Raw genomic sequence first — 23,269 nt, 5'->3', positions numbered from 1 at the left:
GAGGCACCGCCGAGGGTCCCCACTGGGCGAGACCCCCCCCCACCACCGTGCGGGCCCGGGGAGGCCGCGCCAGGCCGCGGGGGGACGCACTGGGGGCGAAGTCCTCGCAGAAGTAACGGGGCGGGGTGGGGGGGAGCTGGAGGAAGTGGCTGGGCCTGAACTTGGCACGGTGCCCGACCCAGGAGCTTGGGCATCCCCTCCCTAGCCATCGGCTTGGCCTTCCGAAGCCACTAGTAGGGGCCCAGAGACCTTCCCCCCGCCCCCCTTCTGCCATCTCTTCTGTGCTCTGAGCCCTGGTGACCTGTGGCCGGCAGCCTAGGGGGTGGCACCCACAAACTGGTGTTTTGAGAGTTGGTCGTTTTGTGTTTCTTGCCCCCCACCCCCCCTTGAGAATTGGACCGATCTCCCTTCATCACCCTCAAAGCGGGAAGAGCACTCTCTCCTGCCCTTCTGTCTCTGACTTCTGATTGATTGGGACGTGGTGGGGCCCATCCCAGACTCACTGCGGAGAGTCAAGGAATTCCTGAGATTCTGCACCCGTGCAGGCCCTGTAACCTAGACAATTTGTTTACAGAGAGTTCAGGAGCCCTGGAAAGGCCAAGGACTAAGACGCCAGGAGGAAGAGAGAGAGAGGGTAAGATAATTTGGATGGAGCGGGGGGGGGGAGAGGTGTTGAGAGGGAATCATAATTAAAAAAAAAAAAGTTTTTCCCTTTGGGCCAATGTGACAGAGTTCTTGGAGGCGGCGGTGTGGGCCGTGGAAGGAAAGTGAAGTTTTCTTGTGTGAAAAGTTGGTCCTGCAGCACCTCTTGTCACCTTTGCTCACTTACTGGGAGTGAAATGTTAAGTGTCTACCAGCGGCTTCTGGAGAGGGTTGTATTGTTTGCAGGTGAGAAATTGATTCTCAGATAGGATCCAAGGGATGGCCTGATTTATGAGTTGAAGGGCGAAGTTGAGAGTGAGGTTTGTTTCTTTGCTTCTTTATTCTTGTTTTGTGTTGTTATCGGTGTCCATACTGGGATTTGAACTCAGCACTTGGGTGCTGTCCCTGTTTTTTTTTTTTGTTTTTTTTTTGTTTTTAATCTCAACACTGGTGTTCTACCACTGGAGCCACAGCTCTACTTCCTGCTTTTTGCTGGTTAGTTGAAGATGAGAATGTCACAGACTTTGCTGTACAGGCAGGCTTTGAAACTTGATCCTCACCTCCCAGCCTCGAATAGGATTACAGGTGTGTGTCACTGGCACCCTGCTAGCATGGGATTTCTGTCCTTCATGTTCTAGTGGAAGGTGTTGAGGTGGATCTGTGGAGAGATTCGAATCTGTGACTTGAGGTTATTTGTGTTTGATGTGACAGATGAAGTGTTCTGGGAGGAAATGAGTATTGTTTCTTAGATAGTTTGAAGTGGGTAAAATTCTATGGAGTAGGCTCTAGAAGTTTGTCTGAGAGAATACAAAACTCAGAGGCTTCGTGGTAATAAGAAAATGAAGTCTGGAAATAGCCATGCATGAATTGGAGGCTTTGAGTTCAGCACTTTCAGTCTTAGAAGTAGTTATGGGTGTGTGTGTGTGTGTGTGTGTGTGTGTGTGTGTGTGTGTGTGTGTGTGTGTGTGTGTGTGTGTGTGTGTGTGTGTGTCTGTGTCTGTGTCTGTGTGTGTCTGTGTGTGTCTGTGTGTGTCTGTGTCTGTGTGTGTCTGTGTGTGTGTATGTCTGTGTGTGTGTGTGTTGGTCCTGGTGCTTGAACTCTGAGCCTGGGCACTGTCCCTGATTTTTAGTGTTCAAAGCTAGTGCTCTATCACTTTGAGCTACAGCTCCACTACCTGCTTTTGGTGGTTCACTGGAGGTAAGAGTCTCATGGACTTTCCTGCCTGGGCTGGCTTCGAACCCTAATCCTCTGATCTCAGCCACCTGAGTAGCCGGGATTATAGGCGTGAGCAACCTGTGCCTAGCTGAAGTTTTAACACCCACTTCAGTGGGGCACAGTGGCGTCGGCCTGCAATCCTATCACTAGGAAGCTGGGGGCAAAAGGATGAAGAATTCCAGGCCTAAATAATGAGAATAATGGGTTAATTTCCAGCTGGGTGATGAAGTTTATTCTCCATAGATTTTGAAGACAAGCTGATGTTTTATTTATTTATTTATATATTTATTTGGTTGTGGGGCTTGAACTCTGGGCCTGGGCGCTGTCCCTCAGCTCTTCAGTTCAAGCCTAGCGCTCTACCACTTGAGCCACAGCACCACTTCTGGTTTTCTGGTGGTTTATGGGAGATAAGAGTTTCACGGACATTGCTGCCCGGGCTGGCTTTGAACCAGGATCTTCAGATTTCAGCCTCCTGAGTAGCTAGGATGACAGGCAAAAGCCAGTGATGCCCAGCTAACGCTGATGTTTTAAGTGTTACATATTTCCTGGTCTTGTTTATCTCCTTAATTTTTACTTTGTACACAAACACACATTTCAGTAAAGTAAGCATATATGAAGTACACAGGTGTGTGTATGTGTGTACATGTGTACCTATGCATGTGTTGAACTAGGGTTTTGTTAGTGCTGAGGATCAAGCAAGCCTTGTGCATACTACACACATGCTCTGCCATTGAGCTGCAAGGCCAGGGGTATGTGATTTTCCTTCCCACATTTCCCATTTGCAGTGGGAGAGACAGGGCTAAGGGAGCTTCAGCCCGTCACTGCACTGGGCACCGGGTACCGTGGCCCCCGGGGCCCCGTGTAGAAGCCACGGTGGCGATGTCAGCCTCAGGAGCAGGGCCAAGCTCCGATTGTGCCAGCATGATCCGTCCCAGGAGAGATGGAGTCAGTTCATGGGTGCCATCGTGGAAATGGCGCAGGTCCTGTTGGAATGGTCCTTCACTCTTAGAACCAGAGAGAACGAGCGATTGGTCCCTCACTGAGGAAGTAAAACATAGGGCTCTTTTTTGGTCGGCTGTGGGACTTGAACTCAGGGCCTGGGCGCTGTCCCTCAGCTCTTCAGCTCAAGGCTGGCGCTCTACCCCTTGAGCCACAGCGCCACTTCCAGTTTCCTGGTGGTTTATTGGAGATCAGAGCCTCATGGTTTTTCCTGCCTGGACTGGCCTTGAACCGTGATCCTCAGATCTCAGCCTCCTGAGAGGCTGGGATGACAGGCGTGCGCCACGGCGGGCTCTTTCTTCTTTTGGCATTGTGAGGTAACGTGAACTTGGTGTAGTTGTGCATTTTGGAATGTTTTTCTTTTCTCAGTGGAGTGACTTAAGTCCCCTCCCCCGCCCCCTTTTCCTTTTATTGTGTCTTGACTGCTGGGGTTTGAAGTCAAGGCTTTGCACTTGCTAGACAAGCACCTACCACAGGAGTCACACCTACAGTGTTTGTTTGCCGTCGTTTTTTGTCTGGGGCTTGGACTTGGTATCTGCTGCTGCTTTCAGTCATGGGCAGGTGCCTTACCTCCTGAGCCATGCCTCCAACCCCCTATAGCTCCTTTTGCTGTCATTCCCCCCACCCCTCGTCCCCAGGGTCTTGAACATTTTGCCCCAGACAGCCTCAGGCCACTGTCCCCCTACCTACCTCCTGCATAGGTAGGATTACAAAGATGAATTACCAGGCCCTACTTGGTTGTTTGTTTTTTTTTTTTTTAAACCTGTTCTGGGGCTTGAACTCAGGGACTGAGTTCTGACCCAGAGCCTCTCTGTGCTCAAGGCTGGCGCTCTACCACTTGAGCCACAGCACCACTTCTGGTTCTCTGGTGATTCATAGGAGATCAGAGTCTCACAGACTTTCCTACCTGGGCTGGCTTTGAACTGCGATCCTCAGATCTCAGCCTCCTGAGTAGCTAGGATGACATATGTGAGCCACTGGTGCCTGGCTTGGTTGTATCGTGTGTGTGCGTGCACGCGTGCATGCATGTGTATGTGTGTGTGCACGCGCGCCAGTCCTGCGGTTTGAACTCAGGACCTGGGCCCTGTCCCTGAGCTTCTTTGGCTCAAGGCTGGCGCTCTACTGCTTGAGCCACAGCGCCACTTCTGGCTTTTTCTGTGTATGTGGTACTGTGGAATCGAACCCAGGGCTTCATGCATGCTGGGCAAGCACTCTTCCACTAAGCCACCTTCCCAACCCCCTGGGTTGTATTTTCTATTTGTGTGCGGGTGGGCTTGAACTCGGGGCTCACACTCGTCACTTGCCTTCTTCCCCCATGAGGCTTTTTCATTGAGCTTTGCCTCTACTGGCTTTTGTTTTTAGGTGCTGGTCCTGGGGCTTGAACTCAGGGCCTGGGCGCTGTCCCTGAGCTTTTTTGCTCAAGGCTGGCGCTCTACCACTTGAGCCACAACTCCACTAACTTTTTTTTTTTTTTTTGTCGGTCGTGGGGCTTGAACTCTGGGCCTGGGCGCTGTCCCTCAGCTCTTCAGCTCAAGGCGAGCGCTCTACCACTTGAGCTACAGCGCCACTTCCGGTTTTTCTGGTGGTTTATTGGAGATAGGAGTCTCACGGTCTTTTCCTGCCCGGGCTGGCTTTGAACCGCGATCCTCAGATCTCAGCCTCCTGAGTAGCTAGGATTACAGGCGTGAGCCACCAGCGCCCGGCTCCACTAACTTTTTTAAAGTTGGAGTCTCACGAATGTTCCTGCCAGGCTGGCTTCGAACCTGGATTCTCAGATGTGAGCCATGAGGCAGCCGGCCTTTTGCTCGTCAATTGGAGGTGTGGCTCTCACGGACGTGTCTGCTTGGGCTGGCTTCAAACTTGCATCCTCAGATTTCTCCTGAGTACTTGGGATTGCAGGAGTGAGCCACCCGTGCTGTGTCCAGCTTTTGTGTGTGTGTGTGGGTTGTGGGACTTGAATTCAGGGCCTGGGTGCTGTCCCTCAGCTTTTCAGCTCAAGGCGATTGCTCTACCGCTCAAGCCACAGCCGCACTTCCGGTTTTCTAGTGGTTTATGGGAGATAAGAGTCTCACGGACATTCTTGCCTAGGCTGGGTTTGAACCGCGATCCTCAGATCTCAGCTTCCTGAGTATTTAGGATGACAGGCATGAGCCACAGATCTCAGCTTCCTGAGTATCTAGGATGACAGGCGTGAGCCACCAGTGCCCAGATATTCATTTATTTATTTACTTATCCATTGTGAGGCTTGAACTCTGGGCCTGAGTGCTGTCCCTCAGCTCTTCGGCTCGAGGCTAGTGCTCTAGCACTTGAGCCACAGCGCCACTTCCGGCTTTTTCTCCTTCTGTGGTGCTGAGGAATCGAACCCAGGGCCTCAGGCATGCAAGGCAAGCACTCTACCACTGAGCCACCTGCCCAGCCCAAACTAGGGTTTTCCTATCTGAGCCTCTCAAATAGCTCCCATGACAGGAATGAGCCCAATAGAACAGGCCCAGTTGAGTGCCTTACATTCATTTCCATTGGTTCATGTTGGTTGACATATACATATGTTTTTGGTGCTAGTCCTGAACAGAGGACCCGGGACCTTCTCATAGTAGGCAAGTGCTCGACCACTTAAGCCGTGCCTCCAACCCCTCAGATTGATCATTTTTGTATCTGTGTGTGTGTGTGCGCGCGCGTGCGTGCACATGCGTGTGCATACGCCAGTCCAGGAGCTTGAACTCTGAGCTTGGGAGCTGTCCCTACACTTTTGTGCTCAAAGCTAGTGTTCTACCACTTGAGCCACAGCTCTCCTTCCATCTCTTGGGAGTGTTAATTGGAAATAAGGGTCTCATGGACTTTGCTGCCTGAGCTGGGTTTGAACTGCGAGCCTCAGATCTCAGCCTTCTGAGTACTCAAGATTACAGATGTGACACCGGTGGCTCACGCCTGTCATCTCAGCTACTCAGGAGGCTGAGATCGGAGGATCGCGGTTCAAAGCCAGCCTGGGCAGGAAAGTCATGAGACTCTTCAATGAACCACCAGAAAACCAGAAGTGGCGCTGTGGCTCAAGTGGTAGAGCACTGGCCTTGAGCTGAAGAGCTGAGGGACCAGCGCCCAGGCCCAGAGTTCAAGCCCCACAGCCGTCCCAGAAAGAAGATTACAGATGTGAGCCATTGGTACCTGGCTGTGTCTGCTGTTTGTTGCTGTACCTTGTAGCTGATCACTAAGCCCTTGACTCTCTGAGGTTTTCTCAAGGTTACTTGTCTGGGGGGGGAGGGGGGGATGCTGTTGCTTAATTATTACTGTTACTTGTTTGTGCCAGCACCGGGGCTTGAACTTAGGGCCTGAGCACTGTTCCTCAGCTTTTCCATTAAAGCCTGGTGCTTTACCACTTGAGCCACACCCTCTTCTGGCTCTTTTGGTGGTTCATCAGAGATAAGAGTCTCTAGGATATTCCTGGCCAGGCTGGATTCGAACCACGCTCCTCAGATATCAACCTCCTAAGTAAGGAGGATCCCAGGTGTGAGCCGCTGGCCCCTCCCTAGAGCCCAGATCCCTAGCATTTTTTCCAAATACTCGTTTGTTTGTTTGTTTGTTTTTTCTTTCTTTGAGCTATAACAGAAGCTTCCTCCTCCTATCCCAGGACAAACCAGCTCTTTTTTGTTGTTTTGTGGTTTTTGTTTTTTGCCAGTCCTGGGGCTTAAACTCAGGGCCTGGGCACTGTCCCTGAGCTTCTTTGGCTCAAGACTAGCGCTCTGTTACTTGAGCCACAGCACCAGCCACTTCCGGCCTTTTCTGTGTCTGTGGTGCTGAGGAATCGAACCCAGGGCCTCATGCATGCTAGGCGAGCGCTCTACCACTGAGCCACCTGCCCAGCCCATGTTGTTTGGTTTTATGAGTCCAGGGTTTGCTCACCTCAAAGTTGGGAGCCTCCTGTCTTGGCTGTCCAAGTGCTGGGGTTAGACATTTATACAACCGGGCTGGGGAGGGGTTCGATTCCTCAGTACCACATAAACAAAAAGCTGGAAGTAATACTGTGGCTCAAGTGGTAGAGCACTAGCCTTGAGCAAACGAAGCTCAGGGACAGCGCCCAGGCCCTGAGTTCAAGCCCCAGGATTTGACACAAAGATAATAATTTGCTGGGGTACAAATGGCTCAGTGTCTGTCACCCTAACTCCTCGGGAGGCTGGGATCTGAGGATTGTAGCTTGCAGCCAGCCTGGGCAGGAAAATCCATGAGACTCTGATCTCCAGTAAACCATCAAAAACCTGAACATAGAGCTGTATGTATCTCAAGTGGTAGAACAGTAGGGCTTGAGCACAGAAGCTCAGGGATAGCACCCAGGCCCTGAGTTCAAGGCCCAGGACCAGCACAGAAAAAAAAAACAAAGCGAAGAACAGAGCGTCACTCTGTGAGTTCACGTGGCTGCGTGGATGGTTTGGCAGGATTCCCTCCAGGAAACGTAAGACTTAGGGCTCATCTGTATCTGAGCATCCTGCTGAAACTTTTGGATGGTTCTCTATGGCCCAGGGCAGAGCAGCACAATGGGGGTCCAGGCCGTGGAGGAGCCTCTTGCTCCTGACTTGCCCCCCGAAAGTTGAGGCCTTTTATTTGGACCCCACTACTCTACAATGCGTTATCCCGAGGTTTCACAAGAGGTGGATTGAGGGATGTGGTCGGGAACGGCCTGTCCCTTTGCTATTGTCAAACACTTGGAATGGGCCAGGGCACTGGTGTTCACACCTGTAATCCCAGCTACTAGCAGGCTGAGATAGGAGGATCGTGGTTCAAAACCAGCCCTGGTCACTCTTAGCTCTGCATGCTGGTAACTTTTTTCTTTGAATTTGAACTCAAAGTCTGGGCGCTGTCCCTCAGCTCTTCAGCTCAAGGCGAGCGCTCCACCACTTGAGCCACAGCGCCACTTCGGGTTTTGGAGAGGTTCTTGGGAGATGAAATCCTCCTGGGGACTCTTCTGCCCAGGCTGGTTTGGAAGCTCAGCTCTCAGCCTCTGGAGTAGCTGGGATGACAGGTATGAGCCACGGGTGCCCGGTGCCCTGTGGTGGTAAAAATATAATGGGCACGTAGTTTTCATTATTCACATTTGTGGAGTAGAATATGACCATTGTCTACCTGATACAGTGCACTGATCAGAGCAGTGTAATTAGCGTCTGTCTCAAAGAGAGGGGGTCTGGATGCTCAGGCCTGTCATCCTAGTTACTCACGAAGCTGAGATCTGAGGATCAAAGTTCAGAGTCAGCCTGGGCAGGAATGATCAGGAGACCTTTATTTTTTTATTTTTGTCTGTCCTGGTGCTTGAACTCAGGGCCTGTGCGCTGTCCCTAAGCCTCCGGGTGCTCTAGGCGAGCGCTTTACCACTTGGAGCCGCAGCACTACTTCTGGCTTCTTCTGAGTGGTTTATTGGAGGTAGGAATCTCATACGGACTTTTCTGCCTGGGCTGGCTTCAAACCTGATCCTCAGATCTCAGCCTCCTGAGGAGCTAGATTACAGGTGTGAGCCACTAGCCTGGCCAGAAGACGCTTTTCTCCAATTAGCCAGCAAAAAGACACAAGTGAAGACATGGCGGAAGTGGTAGAATGCTAGCTTGGAGCAAAAAAAAAGCTTGTAAGAGACAGTGCCAAGGCCCAGGATTGGCGCACACACGAGAACACCCATTTCTTTGGTGATAATGTTTATTTCCTGTTCTTTCTTTTTTTTTTTTTCCCTCCGTGCCTCCAGTCCATGTCTCTCTTCCTGTGGTGCTGGGGGTTGAAATGGAGGGCCTGATGCATGCCGGGCAAGTTGTGTACCGCTGAGCCACCCTACCAGTCTCTTCCTCTTCACTGCCCTGACCTCTGATGCTGTTCCAGTTATTAGACAGAGAAGCAGTTTAGTAGTCAGTAGAGCTGGTGAAGGGATGGATACTAGACCCTCAGGTGGTCATTCTTCTTGTTGTTTTTCAAGCTTCGGGTGGGGCTTGAACTCAGGGCCTGGGCGCTGTCCCTGAGCTTTTCCCCCTCAAGGCTGGCGCTCTACCACTTGAGCCACAGCTCCCTTCCCCCTCCCCATTCCTCATAAGCTTAGCTATCAGCCACAGAGTGGACTTTGAACTCCCAGAAGCAAAGTATTGGAGAAATACAAAGCAAGAGTGCATCGTGTTGGAAATTCCTTCAGCTGGAAGTCTGGGGTGCTCCTCTGGTGTACCCCCTTATCCCCTTGTTCCCAGTGCTCAGTCCAGCAAGCGTGTACTCGGTGACAGGATGGGTGTTCTTCAACCATGGCGCATTCAGCGCGGCCACTTCATCCCCAGATTTCAACAGGTGCCCCAAAACTTGGTTCTGGGTTGAGCGTGGTAGTGCACGCCTGTAACTCCAGCCACCCAGGAGTCTTTGAAGCAGGGGGATGCTAAGTTGGGAGCCCAACCCAGGCGGGAAAACTTGGTGAGACCCTATCTCAAAGTTAGTTACAGCGGGCATGCTCGGGCGCATCTGGGATCTACACCGTGTTAGGAGAGAGGCTCTGGGTCAGAGGTCAGCCCCGGGCAAAACACACATGAAACCCTAGAAACACAACTCAAGCACCCGAAATCTGGAGGTGTGTGTCAAGGGGTCCACGGTGTGACTTCCCCGTGGCGCCCCCCAGCGCGGGTGGGCTGCATTTTCCTCGTTGCGATCTGGCTTCAAACCCGCTCAGGCTACAGATCACTGTAGACAGAGATTAGAAAGTTCCTGACGTTTTGGAGGAAGATGGAGTTGGGGGAGGGGCAGGGAGGCCGGGACAAGGCCGGAGGAGCCGGAGGAGGAGGCCAGCCCATGGCCCCGGCGGCTTCTCCCCCCTCTCCTCCTGACCTCCCTTCTCCAAGGAAAGCGATCCGCCCTGTCCCATCGGCCCGGTGGCTCCCTGGTTTTGTCCCTTAGTGAAGCAAAGCACCCCCTCTCTGTTTCAGGACTGCACCCCGTGTGGCTCGTGCCCAGGGGTTCTTGTGTGATCCTGAGGTGCCTAGCTGTGTGCTGGGCATCGTGGGGTTCCAGGGAAGTAGAAAACGGGGACCCTGCCTTTGAGAGGGGCCATTTGCACCAGGGTCTTCACAGGAACCCCGGTGAGTCCCCGCACCCCACGCCCAGGCCGGGCTGTGACAGCGCCGCGCTCTCCCCACAGGTAGAATGGAAGAATCTCACTTCAATTCTAACCCGTACTTCTGGCCTTCCATCCCCACCGTCTCAGGACAGGTGAGCGCCGTGTGCTTGAACCCCCGAACCCTGAGTGTCCTTCCTGGCTGGGGGGGGGAAGGGGGCGCGTGACTGGACCACGCCTGACCTGTGGCTCGGCGCGCTCCTCCCCTAGATCGAAAACACGATGTTCATCAACAAGATGAAGGACCAGCTGCTGCCGGAGAAGGGCTGTGGGCTGGCCCCGCCGCACTACCCCACCCTGCTCACCGTCCCTGCCTCAGTCTCCCTCCCCTCGGGCATCAGCATGGACGGGGAGGCCAAGTCGGAGCAGCTGACCCCGCACAGCCAGGCGCCGGCCACCCAGAACATCACGGTGGTGCCCGTGCCGTCCACCGGACTCATGGCTGCCGGTGAGCCTCCCCCCAGCCCCCGGGGAGGGGTCTCCCCACGAATCAGCACCCCAGCCCTGCGGGGCTCTGACCCCCGGGGAGTTGGGATGGTGCGGCGACCCTGCATTTGACCAGGTGACCTTCTTTCCTCCTGTGGCTCAAGGCGTCTCCTGTTCGCAGCGGTGGAGAAGGGAAGGGAGCCAATCGAGGGGTGAGTCTGGGGGCTGGGACGGTCGTGAGTCCTCGGTACCCCACACACACGCAGAAACAGCCCGAAGTGGCGCTGTGGCTCCGGGGCCAGAGCGCCAGCCTCGGGCCAGAGAAGCCCGGGGGCAGCGCCCAGGCCGCGAGTTCAAGCCCCAGGACTGGACATTTAAAAGGGGGCGGGGTTAAACCTCTCCAGCCCCGAGGGGGGGGGGCCGGGGTTGGCACCCCGCTGGCCTGGGGTTCCCCGAGCCCCGCGGGGTGGGGTGGGGGGCATGAGAAGGAACTAGGGCAGGTTTGGGGTGGAGGGGGGACCCCGGACCCCACCTGACCTGTCCCCCCCCCCCCAGGTCCCGGTCTCGTGATCACGTCTCCCTCCGGATCGCTCGTGACCACGGCCTCCTCCGCTCAGACCTTCCCCATTTCGGCTCCCATGATAGTCTCCGCTCTCCCCCCTGGCTCCCAAGCCCTGCAGGTGGTCCCCGAACTGTCCAAGAAAGCGGGGTCCACGCTCCCGGAGGAAGGCGGCGGTGGCGGCGGCGGCGGCGGCGGTGGCGGCGGAGGTGGAGGCGGAGGTGGAGGTGGTGGCGCCCCCCCCAAGGCGCCCCGGGGCCGTAAGAAGAAGCGGATGCTGGAGTCGGGGCTCCCCGAGATGAGTGACCCGTATGTCCTCGCCCCCGAGGACGACGGCCACCAGAAAGACGGCAAGACCTACAGGTAGGACTCACGGGCCAGGGCCTGGCGGGGAGAGAGAGGGTCGCTGCGCCCGCTTGCCCTGCCCCTCCACCCCGCGCAGGGGGGCCGGGCCTCTTGCATGTGTCAGCTGCTGCCCACGTGCACCCCCTGCCCCCCTTTTTATTAGTCAGCCTTAACCGCCGAGCGACAAGAAGGCCGGACTAGGATTTCTCTCTCCCACGGCCCTTTTCCAAGAATCTGCCCACCCTGGGGCCCTGTATGGCCGGGGTGCGGGGAGTAGGACCCCCCCATACACGCACACCCTTTCTGGGGTGTCTCCTCTAAGGGACTGTGCCCCCGCTGATGGCAGGAGTCGGTGCTCTTCGGTGGTTCACAGCTTTTGCATATGGCGCCCCGCGCAGATGCATCACAGTGCCCGCCTGTCCCTCCTGAGCTGCCAGGGCCCCCCTCCCCCCGCCCCCTCCCCACGACAGGGCCGAGTGCATGGCTGGGACCGGGGGTCGTCCCTAGCGTACCGAGATGGGCAATGTTGTTCCCATTTTAGGAGCGAAGGGAACTGCGGCACAGGAAGTGGACAGAGCCTTGCGCTCACGGATTCAGTTCCCGGCTCCACCACGAACTTGCTGTGTGACCCTGGGCAAGTCCTTTTTTCCCCCCCCTCTCTGGGCCTCAGTTTCCTCATCTGTAAAATGGGGAGAGTTGTGCGCACCTCCCGCGTGTCGGGAGGAGGTAGCCAGCGCGCCACGGCGGGGAGCGTCAGCAGGAGGTCGAGCGGTAGTCACGTCACGTTGCGTGCTTGCGTGCGTGCAGCCTTAGCCCACTCGAGCCGTGGAGCGCACCCTTCCTCCCTCCCCAGCAGAGGGCAGAGTTTCTGGGCCCAAGTATTGAGCACTGCGGGGTTCCAGCTGGTCATCCCCAAGTTCACTGCAGCTTTATTATTACAGGTGTACCCCACTTTATACAATTAACTGTTCCCGGAACATTTCCATCCTACCATATTCCAAAGGTACCTGACACGTTTGATTCCTTTCACTGAGGAGATGCGTTGCGTATCCCTTGATAACGTGCAAACCCCCCGTGTCCTCCAGTGCGTTAGACGTGCGGGTTTGTACCTGCTCCGAGCGTGACCACCGGGACACAAACCTCTGCCAGTGTAGATGCTGCTGTTGTCGGGGTTCGGGTCTGTCACGATCTCTCCTCATGGGGATGTGTGTGAACCCCCTCCCCTCCCGGCATGTGCAGTGGGAAGGAACATTGTTAGGCCTTCCCACCCCTCAGTGTTCTCGGAACCCTGTTCTTTTATGCCTGTTCTGGGGTTTGAACTCGGTATTTTACCGATTCCCTGCTCAGCTTGCTTGCTAGGCTGGCGCTCTGTCCCTTTGAGAACCATGTCTCCAGCTCAACCTTTTTTTTTTTTTTTGGCGAGATGAGGGTCTCTCTTGACTTTTCTGCTCAGGTTGGCTTTGAACCAAGATTCGCAGAATCTCAGCCTCCTGAGTAGCTAGGAGTACAGGCGTGAGCCACCAGCACCGGGCTGTTTGTCGAATGCATGAAAGACCCCATGCTTACATGACTAAGGAGCACTGTACAATTGAACAGGGACTAACTATCCTAACCAAAAATAATTCCTTCGGAATGCAGACCCCTAGGGCTAGAAAGGTGGCTCAGTGGTTGAGCGCTCGCCTAGCATGCATGAAGCCCCGGGTTCGATTCCTCAGTACCACAGACACAGAAAAAGCCCGAAGTGGCGCTGTGGCTCAAGTGGTAGAGCATCAGCCTTGAGGAAAAAAAAAAAAAAATCTTCTGCCAAGACTGGCAAAAGAAAAGAAATGCAGAACTCTCTATAAAGTTCCAAAGAAAAAAATTTACTTCAAGGAGTTTCACTTTGGTTCCATGGTATCGATGTAAACTTTAAAAAACGAAACGAAAGCTCCCCGTTTGCATCTCCTGGGTCAGCGACCTCTGCTCTAGCGTTGGATTGGGATTTGGGAGGATTGAGTTCTGCCGCTCGGAGCACGCCAGCCTTGTGTCTCTAAAATGGGGAGATGAATCATGAATCATTCTAGCCCTCATCTGTCCCGTGGAAATGTTCGGAGGGAAACCTGAGCACTAAAAATGGTTAAAATGGGCATCTGAGCGCCGGGCACTGGTGGCTCCCGCCTGTCATCCTAGCTACTCAGGAGGCTGAGATCTGAGGATCACAGTTCAAAGCCAGCCTGGGCAGGAAAGTCCATGAGACTCTGATCGCCAATAAAGCACTCAGAAAACCAGAAGTGGCGCTGTGGCTCAAGTGGTAGAGCGCTTGAGCTGAAGGGCTGAGGGACAGCGCCCAGGCCCTGAGTTCAAGCCCCACAACTGACCCCTCCCAAAAACTGAGGAAAAATCCAGGCTATTTATCGGGTCACTGTAAACAGGATGGCGCCCCCCTCCCCGTGTGGGGTGCCCCTGGCCCTCTTGGGGCTGCAGTGGCCACGCAGGGTGTGTCCCGAGGCCGGGCACTAGCTCCCGTGGGGCACAGGGCTGCCTTGGCCGCCACTCGCCTAGGTCAGATCGCCCAGGACTCCTCTTCATCCACCTTCACGGTTAGAAATCACAGCCTGAGCATCCACTGCCCAGAGGGCTCGGGATCCGCCCGGGGTGCTGCTGGTAGTGTATACAGGAGGATGAGGTTCCGCGGGGAGCGGGACCCCTATCTAAACTGGAAAATTTGTGAGGCCCGGCTGCATGCCTGCAATCCCAGCACTTGGGGAGGCTGAGGCAGAAGGATCGAGGGTTTGAGGCCACCTTGGCCTGGTAGCCTCTTGAGAAAAAATAAATGTCTGTATGTCTGTATGTATTATGTATTATGTATGTGTGTATGTTGCCCACACAGTGTGAAAGGAATTGTATTGGGTCTTTGTATCGAGCCTGCATTTTACCTTGGCTGGAACTTGTCACGGGGGCCGGTGTAGACTTCACCTGGGCCTCAAGTCGCTGCTTCGGAGGCTTCAGAATGGGAAAGCAGCTCAATTGTTCCGAGTGGGGGTCAGGGGCACTCAGCCTTCCCGGGGTGACCGGACTCCCAGAGCGACCGCCCAGTGATCTAGGCCCCTTCACCTGCCCAGCGCCTGCCCAGCATCTCTAGTGGGCAGGAAGGGGGTGTTAGCCTGGCGACACGGCTTTGTAGTGAGCAGCCACCCCTTTGGACGAATTACACACTTTCCCAGCCTCCTTTGAACCGGGGACACTCTTTGGGAGGTTGGTTGGAAGGAAAGGAAACATAAGCCAGGTGTGGTGGCTCACGCCTGTAATACTCCAGGCTGAGAGTCTGAGAATCGTAGTTCAGAGCTAGCCTGGACAGAAAAGTTCACGAGACTCTCATCTCCATCCCGTGAACTACAAAAAATGCCACAGGTGCCTGGCACCGAGAAACACGGCAGCAGACGGGAGGGAGCTACTGCTCCCGCATCGGCCGGCCTTTAAAGATCGCTTAGTCTATTGTCATGATCTTTCAGCGGTTTCTGCAGATTCTGCTCTAATGGGAACTTCTGAAGCAGATTTGTTTGTTTATTTGTCTGTGTCGATCGTGAGGCTTGAACTCAGGGCCTGGGCGCTGTCCCTGAGCTCTTCTTCTCAAGGCTAGCGCTCTGCCATTTGGAGCCACAGCACCACTTGTGGTTTCCTGGTGGTTCATTGGAGATCAGAATCTCAGGGGCCAGGCGTCCGTGGCTCACGGCTGTCATCTTCATCTTAGGTACTCAGGAGGCTGCGATCTGAGGATCAGGGTTGGAAGCCAACCTGAGCAGAAAAGTGCCCCCTGGGATTCTCACCTCCAATGAACCCCTCAAAAACCAGAAGTGGAGCTGTGGCTCAAAATGGTCTAGCGCTAGCCTTGAGCAAAAAATAGCTCAGGAACAGCAGCGCCCAGGCCCTGAGTTCAAGCCCCAGGACCAGGCAACACCAAAAACAAGACTCTCAAAAACAAGCCTTTTCCCTGCCCGGGCTGGCTTTGCACAGTGACCCTCAAATCTCAGCCTCCTGAGTTAGGATTACGGGTGGGCGCCACCAGTGTCCAGCTTGCCCTGACATTTTTTAATGTAATTAACTTTCTTGATAAGAGTGCTGTGGCACTCAGCGGCTTTATTTGCATTAAAATGCCAGTGTTGTAGCCGCGGGCTCTGGTCCTAGCAAAGCCGTGGCCACTTCTGCTCAGAGCCTCTGCTGATGGAGGCCGGCGCTTGAGCTTACAATGTCCCGGATGTAGCCGGCCTCTCCATTTCCCATAGCCAAATGCTGAGGCCTGGCTTCCAATGCCAGCCTATAACTTGCACTCTTGGACTAGAGCCCAGGTAATGCAGACTGCCACCGGCGCACCCTGCGGACTGGCCTTCAGGGGACGTGGCCTCTCGGACAGCGGCCAGGGGCTGGGTGAACTGCCCGTTGTCCAGACAATCGCATCCCTGTAAGGCCTGTAGCCTGGCTGGCTGCCCCTGCCTTTACTGAGGAACTTGGTGGCTCCCGCCTGGCACCCCAGCATCTCAGGAGGCTGAGATCGGAGGACCCCAGTTCAAAGCCAGCCCAGGCAGGAAAGTCCATGAAACTCTGATCTCCAGGCCGAGTTCAAGCTCTAGGAAAAATGTTGTGGTTCTGTTCTGAAGGGTTGCAGCTTATGGGGGGAGCAGAGGGGAGGGGCGCTGAGGGCATTTCTGAGACTCAGTCGAGGAAACCCTACAAGGTGACTTTGTCCTCCATCTCCTGGCTGCAGCGTGCTAGGAAAGATCAGGGCCCCGGCGTAGCCTCCTCCCCTCCGGCCCACACCCCCCCCCATAGCTACTGGCTTGTTTCAGGAGGGGTTTGGGGGAGTACGATTTTGAACGGCAGTGTAGGGGGCCAGGGCCTCGGGAATCCTCCTTTCCCCGCCCCGTCCCACTGGACATGGCCCACGAGGACTCGAGTGGACGTCTGTGCGTGGAGATCACTTTTGCACGCACAGGGAGCGTGGCCAGGTGTGGGCACAGGCTGAGGAGGCGGCCCCTCCCCGCGGGCCTCTAGGTCAGCTCATGCGGGCAGCGGGGCTCCCCAGCGCCCCCCAGCGGCGGGGCCCTGACGCTGCCCTCCCCTTGGCCAGGTGCCGCATGTGCTCGCTGACCTTCTACTCCAAGTCGGAGATGCAGATCCACTCCAAGTCGCACACGGAGACCAAGCCCCACAAGTGCCCGCACTGCTCCAAGACCTTCGCCAACAGCTCCTACCTGGCTCAGCACATCCGCATCCACTCGGGCGCCAAGCCCTACAGCTGCAACTTCTGCGAGAAGGCCTTCCGCCAGCTCTCCCACCTCCAGCAACACACACGGTAAGGGCCGCCACCCCCGCCCCGCCCCGCACCGCTCCACGGGTCCACGCGCGCCCACGCCTGCGTGCCCCCCGCCCCCCAGGCCATGTGCCTCGGGGGCCTTTGCGAACCTTTGGGATCCTCGATCGCCTCCAGCTGTCTGAGAAATAAACTGTATACACACGTGCATGAGGTGGGGGGGGGGGCTTGAGCGTTGTAATTTCCGATCCCCAAGTCGGGGGCCGTGCCACTGGGGGGAGGAGAGGGGAGATGTGCGGCGCAGCCCACCTTCTGGCCAGGGCGGCCATGGGCGTCCAGCTGGGGGGGCGGGGCAGGTGCTGTTCTTGGTCAGTTACTATGTGGAAATCAGGGTACCCGTGACCAAGGGGGGGGGACACCATGGGAGGGAGCGGAGGGCGTAATCAGACAGAGCGCAAGGTGTCCCGGAGCTGCAGGTGGCGCGCTTCATCCTCTCATGCCAGCCACCCGACCTGCGATCGAGCGATCGCGATCGATTGATCGATCGGTGATGATGCATGGCCTCTCTCTCTCTCTCCCTGGCGGACTTGTGTTTGGGGGGGGGCTCGTCCGCCCACGCGCCCACCATCATCGCCCCCAGCGGAGCGAGTGCTCCCTCCTCCCTCCTCCCTCCTCTCCTCCCTCGCCCCCGGCAGGATCCACTCCAAGATGCACACAGAGACCATCAAGCCCCACAAGTGCCCGCACTGCTCCAAGACCTTCGCCAACACCTCCTACCTGGCTCAGCACCTCCGCATCCACTCGGGCGCCAAGCCCTACAGCTGCTCCTACTGCCAGAAGGCCTTCCGCCAGCTCTCCCACCTCCAGCAGCACACACGGTAAGGGAGAGGGGCGGGCCCGCCCGCCCCGCCGGCATGCCCTCCCCACCCCCGCCCCACACCCACTGCAGCCCGCATGCGGGGGGGCGGGGGACCCGCCTGGCTGGAGGAGAGGCTGGCTGGAGGAGGAGGAGGAGGAGGAGGAGGACTCGAGTGGATGCCAAGAGGTCGAGGCGTGCCGGGCCGGAGCTGTGGGGGACACGACAGAGCAGAGCGGCGCTGGAGCCCGGGAAATGTGCGCATGCGTCGTGCAAGACGGAGTCAGTTCAGATCTGCACGCCCAAGCCGCAGGCGCTGGACGGGAGAAGCCCGCGCCCACCTGGGCCCCGGTGATGCAGGAATGCCGGGAGCGGAGGACACAAGACCCCCGTGCCGAGTACTCTCCGAAGATCTAGAAGCTTCCACTTCCTAAGGATGCGCCCCACCGTCCCCCCGATCTGGAGGGAGCAGGGCGAAGCGGAACGGGGCAGCTGCAAGAGCTGATGGACGGTCGCACGTTGAGCCGGAGTCCGGGTCCTGGCGCAGCCGCCGCCCCCCGGCTGGGAGGACAGAGAAGAGACGCGGGCTGGAAGACGCGGAGCCTGTCCAGAGGCCCACGGAAGCTTCTAGTTGCGGCGATGGTGGGGAAGGCCCCATGGAGCAGGGGCGGGGCTCGCGCCCGTCCAGGCCCACGCAGCAGCGCGCCGTGTGGTGTGGGGCGAGGTCAGCCCGCTTGGAGCTGGCCTTGGCGTCGGCGGCCGCAGGCTTGCACCGGGGTGCCCTGGCGCGCAGCCTCCCTCGGCCTTTCCTTCCTTCTCCTTACCGCCGCCACCGCGCTCGCCTTGTTTCTGACCATTCCGAGGGGCAGGTACTATAGGAGGGTGCGCCGAGACCCCCCCACCCCAGCACGTGGGGCTGCTCACCTGGAGCTGGCCGCCGCCGCCGCGGCCGGCAGCACGGGGCGCCTGCAGGAGGCGCTGCGGAGCCGGCCCTGCAGCGCCTCCTCACCCGCCGTCTGTCTTCTCTCTCGCCCCGTGCAGAATCCACACTGGGGACAGACCGTACAAATGCGCGCACCCCGGCTGCGAGAAAGCCTTCACGCAGCTCTCCAACCTGCAGGTAAGCGGCCGCCACGGCTGACTCACGCCCTCAGCACTCACGAGGCGCCCCAAGTAACCCCAGAACTCAGCAGCCCGAGAAACAAAGTCAGGCCGGGCCTAGCAGGCTGCCTCTGTAATCCCGCCTCAAGAGGCGGAGAGCTGAGCATCTTACCTCCATTGAGCCACCAAAAAGCCGGAAGTGGAGCTGTGGCTCGGGTGGTACAGCACCCGCCTTGGTGAGAAAGCGGCAGGCAACCCCTCCCCCCAAAAAAGGCAAAACATTTCCTCTGGTTTATGTGTGGTAAGCTGTCTACCCACACACAGTAAGCCTCATTGTATATATATATATTTTCAAATTCTTTATTGTGATTAAGTGGTTACATACATTTCCCCAATTTCATAGTATTGTAGATAGTGATGCTCAGTTAAAGTCACAAACACTTTCTAACTTTCATGGAGCAAATTGTCTATCATGATCTATAACATGAGTTCTGTGAGCTTGGCAATACAGTTATTTCTTCCACATTGGGTGGTATGTACATTTCTTTTGTTTTGCATAGCATCAGCTGTTCCCTCTTTCCCACTCGTTCCCTCCCTCCCATCGCTGCCATTGAGTTGCTTAGTTCATTTTGGTCAATGTCCAGTGCAGCTGTTCTATGTTTTTCCCTGATTCCCTCTAGTTCTGTGTCATCTTCCTGGTTTCCCTCTGGTGTGCACATATATACCATACATGTGATCAGCAGCATGCCTCATTGTATATAACATAAATAGATCTTCCAGAATCCCCAAAGGAACTTTGGTGGTGGTTGGGGGGGGGGGGAAGGAAGCATTGTTTTCTGCTTTTCCAATTGCTGTTATTTGCATAGCTGGGGATTGAACCCATGACCTGATACATGCAGCTAGGCCAGGCGCTTTACCACTTGAGTTGTACCCTGCCTCCTCCCTTCGTGTTATTTTTTTTGTTTGAGACAGGGTCTCTGTGTTACCTAGTCTGGCCTTGAACTTAAATTTAAGTCCAGGCCAACCTGAAACTCAAGATTCTCCTGCCTCTGCCGGGATTACAGGCGTGTTCGGTGTGCCTGGCGTTTTTGCAGGCTTCCTTGAGCTGGGGTGGGCTGAAGTGGAGTGTGACTGTGTGTGTGCGGTAAGGTCAGGGCACAGGTAGGATGCAGCCTCTTTGGTTAGAACAGAACAAAAAGGCAAATGCGGTGCCGGTTCACTGTTACCAGTTTCAAAGCTGAGTCCATGGCTCATGCCTGTAATTCTAGCTAGTTAAGAGGCTGAGAAGCTGGCGCTGCTGCTCACACCTGTCATCCCAGCTAATCAGGAGGCTGAGTCATGAGGATCGTGGTTCAAAACCAGCCTGGGTAGGAAAATCTATGAGCCTCCTCTCCAATGAATCATCAGAAAGCTAGACATGGAGGTGTACCACCTGCCTTGAGCAAAAAAGCCACAAGACAACTAAATTCAAGCCCCAGGACTGGCACCAAAAAAAAAAAGCTCCAGAAGCAGGACACTGCGTCTCATGCCTGCAATCCTAGCTGCAGCTCTGCAATCCTAGCTGCAGCTCTGTAATCCTAGCTGCAGCTCACGCCTGCAATCCTAGCTGCAGCTCTGCAATCCTAGCTGCAGCTCTGTAATCCTAGCTGCAGCTCTGTAATCCTAGCTGCAGCTCACGCCTGCAATCCTAGCTGCAGCTCTGTAATCCTAGCTGCAGCTCACGCCTGCAATCCTAGCTGCAGCTCACGCCTGCAATCCTAGCTGCAGCTCACGCCTGCAATCCTAGCTGAGATCTGAGGATCACCTTCCGTGGCCCACCCAGACATTGACTTTTTTTGGGGGGGGGTCTGGTCGTGGGCCTGACCTCTGGGCCTGGGCGCTGTCCCTCAACTCTTGAGCTCAAGGCTAGCGCTCTACCACTTGAGCCACAGCGCCATTTCCAGCTTTTTTTGTTTCTGCTTATGTGGTGCTGAGGAATCGAACCCAGGGCCTCATGCATGCCGGGCAAGCGCTCTACCACGGAGCCACCTGCCCAGCCTGGGCATGGACTCTCGAGTCTCTTACCTCCAACGAAGCTGGGCGTAGAAATGCGGTAGAGCGCCAGCCTCAAGTTCCAGCCGCAGTGCTGGCGCGCGCCTGCGCAGCCGCACGCACGCAGGCCCGCGCGCGCATGCGCACAGTCAGATGGCGCGGGACGCCGCCGTGCCTCCCCGCGGGCGGGGCGGTGGCGGGTGTGTGGGGAGGGGAGCGGCGGCCCCCCCTCACCGCCCCGCCCCCGTCAGTCCCACAGACGGCAGCACAACAAAGATAAACCCTTCAAGTGCCACAACTGCCACCGCGCGTACACGGACGCGGCCTCGCTGGAGGTGCACCTGTCCACGCACACGGTGAAGCACGCCAAGGTGTACACGTGCACCATCTGCAGCCGGGCCTACACCTCGGTGAGTCCCCAGCCCCGGGGCCGCGGGGGGGGGTGATGGGGCGCCCCCGGCGCCTCCCTGAGCCTCCCTCCTCGCTGCCTCCCTCAGGAAACGTACCTTATGAAACACATGCGCAAACACAACCCTCCCGATCTCCAGCAGCAAGTGCAGGCGGCGGCGGCGGCGGCGGCGGTGGCGCAGGCGCAGGCCCAGGCGCAGGCGCAGGCGCAGGCCTCCCAGGCCTCGCAGCCGCAGCAGCAGCAGCAGCAGCAGCAGCAGCAGCCACCACACTTCCAGTCCCCCGGGGCAGCCCCCCAGGGCGGGGGTGGGGCGGACAGCACCCCCAACCCCCCACCCCAGTGTTCCTTCGACCTGACGCCCTATAAGACGGCCGATCACCACAAGGACATCTGCCTTACGGTCACCACCAGCACCATCCAGGTGGAACACCTGGCCAGCTCGTAGAGATCCGCTCGGTCCCCCTCAGCCCTCCCTTACAGACGCCCCTCCCCCGAGGGCGAGGAGGGGGGCCCCAGGCCCCCTTCCCCCCCATCCCCGGCGGGAGTGGCCGCATCCTCCTCTTGTCTTGACAAACCTTGGGCCTCCGACGCAGCTCTCCTCCTCACCCCCACCGCTCTCCAAAAGGAACCACAGCCTTCCTCCCTGGCCAAGGGGTCCGGAGCCGCAGGCGTCATCCCGCAGCCCCTACCAAGCAGTGCTCTTCACACGGGGGCTTGGTGCTCAAGGGAAGGCTCTGGCTGTGACCGGACAGAAGCCAGTCCAGCCCCAGCCCTCGGCCTCCCCCCCTCCCTCTCCGGCCTCGGCGCTGGGGGCTGGTCGCAGACTAGAGGCTGGCCCTCCCCCCAGGAACAGACAAGGGGGAGCCCCAAGTGCAAGTCGCCCCCCTTCTGCCTGCCTGCGAAGAACAGAGGGTTTCCCCGTTCTCCTCAGAGCCATCTGCCCCCTCCCCACCGTTCCGCTCCTGCTGTTGCTCATGGAGGGAGGAATCTCGGGAGGCTTGGACCGCTTTTTGTTTGTTTGTTTGGGGGGGGCAGGGGCTGGGAGGTGGTCCCCAAGGGGCCGTGGATTCCCTCCAGGAGGCTCAGAGTGGGATACGAATTTCCTTAGAGCCTCCTTCCCGCTTCTCTCCCAAGGCCTTGTACCCCGTCCCAGGGCCAAGAAGCTATGAGGAGTTTTGTCCTCTGTGACCCCCCCTCCCCCAAGAGCCAGGGCGGTGCAAAGAAGGGAGAGTTAAGACCCCAGGACTGAACTTAATCTCCCATGGTGCCACGGTCAGATGCTGGACATGGATTTATATATAAATATATATATATATAAATATATATATACCCGCTCATCACGGCCATCTTTGTTGTAACCATTTCTGTGTTTATAAATGCATTATCTCAGAATTTTCATATTTGATGGTTTTGGTTTTGGTTTTTTGTTTGTTTGTTTTTTTGCCTTTCCCCTCCCCCCTCCACCTTGTCCTCTGGCCATGGCATTTTTATTTCCTTTTCCCTTCTTTTATTTTTTTAATCATGGCAGATGTCAGAGAAAAGAAACATAAATCAGGAACCCAGTTGTTAACAAAGCAATTGCAAAATGAAAAAAAAAAAAAGCAAAACCTTCTGTACAAAAAGCAAAGGGGTGTTTTTAGAACATTGTATAGAAATAAATTCATGTGAAAGGCGCAGAGACAGTGGAGCTGATGGTGTGAGCGAGCATGGGAAGAGGCTGTTTGGAGGGAGATACTAAGGGAGGACCCCCCCCCAAAAAAAAAGGGTCAGGTGCACGAATGCCACGTGCCTGATCCCTCCACCCCCGCCTTGCAGAGCCTTGCAGAGGTGAAAGCTTGCTTGTGGTTGAGGAACACGGGCATGCGCAGCTGTGGTCCTGGCAGGACATTACCTGAAGGTCCGTGAGCGCCAGCAAGCAGTGGGCTCCTGCGTCATCAGTGGACGCGGCTTGCTGCGTGGGAAGCAGGGAAGGACTGAGCCTCTCACCCCGTGGGAAGCCGCACTGGCCAGGGGGCTACCCACCGGAGCTGGGGAATGAAGGGATGGCTGAAAATTCAAATCCTTTCTGGGAAAAGCACTGAGAGGACAGGGAATGCAGCTCAGGTGGTAGAGCGTGTGATCTTTGGGTCAGCACCCTGTGCAGTCAGAGAATTCTAAACCACACATAGCCTGGGTGGCTCACGCCTATAATCCCAGCTACTCAAGAAGCTGAGGTTTGAGGATCCTAGTTCAAAGTCACCCAGGCCAGGAAAGTGTGAGAATCTAATCTCCACTTAAAAAAATCCAT

General features: G+C 56.4%; 1 protein-coding gene across 1 annotated transcript; it reads left to right on the top strand.

The window, feature by feature from the left end:
- Positions 1-144: 144 nt before the first annotated feature.
- Positions 145-22,387, top strand: LOC138815623 (zinc finger protein 384-like). The gene is made up of 12 exons (XM_070005031.1): positions 145-634; positions 9,993-10,063; positions 10,179-10,416; positions 10,559-10,606; positions 10,950-11,129; positions 11,163-11,316; positions 11,840-11,932; positions 16,403-16,627; positions 17,281-17,463; positions 18,483-18,561; positions 20,825-20,983; positions 21,071-22,387. The coding sequence occupies exons 2-12, from the start codon at positions 9,998-10,000 to the stop codon at positions 21,425-21,427; spliced, it is 1,782 nt and encodes a 593-aa protein (XP_069861132.1). The 5' UTR covers positions 145-634; positions 9,993-9,997; the 3' UTR covers positions 21,428-22,387.
- The last annotated feature ends 882 nt before the right edge of the window (positions 22,388-23,269 follow it).

The sequence above is a fragment of the Dipodomys merriami genome, unplaced genomic scaffold (genome assembly GCF_024711535.1).
Source record: "Dipodomys merriami isolate MVZ:Mamm:240054 unplaced genomic scaffold, mDipMer1.0.p SCAF_654, whole genome shotgun sequence".
Lineage (NCBI taxonomy): Eukaryota > Metazoa > Chordata > Mammalia > Rodentia > Heteromyidae > Dipodomys > Dipodomys merriami.
The sequence above is the reverse complement of the archived record's forward strand: the minus strand, read 5'-3'. Positions and strand labels throughout refer to the sequence as shown.

Coding starts and splice junctions, on each gene's coding strand:
- LOC138815623 (XM_070005031.1), top strand. CDS start 9,998: ATGGAAGAATCTCACTTCAATTCTAACCCGTACTTCTGGCCTTCCATC. Junction 10,064..10,178: donor TCCCCACCGTCTCAGGACAG/GTGAGCGCCGTG, acceptor CTCCTCCCCTAG/ATCGAAAACACGATGTTCAT. Junction 18,562..20,824: donor CGCAGCTCTCCAACCTGCAG/GTAAGCGGCCGC, acceptor CGCCCCCGTCAG/TCCCACAGACGGCAGCACAA.